Source organism: Octopus bimaculoides, chromosome 3 (genome assembly GCF_001194135.2).
Source record: "Octopus bimaculoides isolate UCB-OBI-ISO-001 chromosome 3, ASM119413v2, whole genome shotgun sequence".
In the NCBI taxonomy this organism is placed as follows: Eukaryota; Metazoa; Mollusca; class Cephalopoda; order Octopoda; family Octopodidae; genus Octopus; species Octopus bimaculoides.
Genome location: NC_068983.1, coordinates 17,175,992 through 17,177,164, shown reverse-complemented (window position 1 = coordinate 17,177,164; position 1,173 = coordinate 17,175,992). Strand labels below are relative to the sequence as shown.

At 41.7% G+C, this 1,173-nt stretch overlaps 1 protein-coding gene across 1 annotated transcript in view; it reads right to left on the bottom strand.

The window, feature by feature from the left end:
* Positions 1 to 144: 144 nt before the first annotated feature.
* The window catches only part of LOC128247365 (calpain-9-like), a 28,521-nt gene continuing 27,492 nt past the window's right edge, over positions 145 to 1,173 (bottom strand). Inside the window, exon 6 of the mRNA XM_052966710.1 lies at positions 145 to 207. Coding sequence (XP_052822670.1) covers positions 145 to 207 — 63 coding nt within the window. The remainder of the gene's footprint in view (positions 208 to 1,173) is intronic.

Here is a 1,173-nt window from a genome sequence, read left to right as displayed (position 1 = left end):
TGGCGTCGGTGGTAGTAGTAGTAGTAGTAGTGGTGGTGGTGGTGGTGGTGGTCCTGGCGTCGGTGGTAGTAGTAGTAGTTGTTGTTGTAGTAACCACTATAATTTTTGTCCTTAAATTGATAATAGATCCTGAAACTATTTAATCTATTCGCTGTCAAATGGCATAAATTCGCGTAGTCTTCGGATGATTTTCTTGGTTTTATTAATCTTATAAAAATCAAGATATTTCAGCCGAAATTAATACAATTTTAAACTGCATAGTCTTGATTAAAAACGTTACCCGTAATCCACCTTAACTTCAAGGTGATATGAAGCCCTACTCAGTTACGGGAGCTAAGATGAAATCCTATCTTCCGGTAAAATAAATATCCTGATGTCACGCGAACCAGTCAGTCTCGCTTACCTAAGGGTTGAATAGGCACTGTACCTCGAGGGTAAGCTCGGGAGAGCAAGAGACTAGAAGTGAAAACTAAATGAACCGGGAGAAGACAAGCTACTGCAAATTTCCCAACAAACATTAGTGAATCTTCAGAATTGTCTATTCTTTAAATGCCTTATTTATAAACTAGTGGCATCATACCAGTTCAGTATCAACTGTGAATTCGGCAGTTGTTTAAAATTAAGATACACTTGTCAAGACAATTGTCTGACGAGAAATTTGAGATTGCCTTGATGAATCCTACTTTATATTTTATAATTAATTTTAGTGAGCTAGCAGAATCATTACCGCGCCAAAATGCTTAGCGGAATATTTTCCGACTCTTTATGTTCTGAGCTCAGATACCACCGAGTAAACTTTGCCTTCACTCCCGCCTCCCTGGGGTCGATAAAATAAAGTACCCCCATCTATTCAAAATTAATGGCCTTGTGCCAAAATTGTTGGCACTCCGTCGCTTACAACGTCGAGGGTTCCAGTTGATCCGATCAACGGAACAGCCTGCTCGTGAAATTAACGTGCAAGTGGCTGAGCACTCCACAGACACGTGTACCCTTAACGCAGTTCTCGGGGATAATCAGCGTGACACAGTGTGACAAGGCTGACCCTTTGAATTACAGGCACAACAGAAACAGGAAGTAAGAGTGAGAGAAAGTTGTGGTGGAAGAGTACAGCAGGGTTCGCCACCATCCCCTGCCGGAACCTCGTGGTGCTTTAGGTGTTTTCGCTCAATAAAC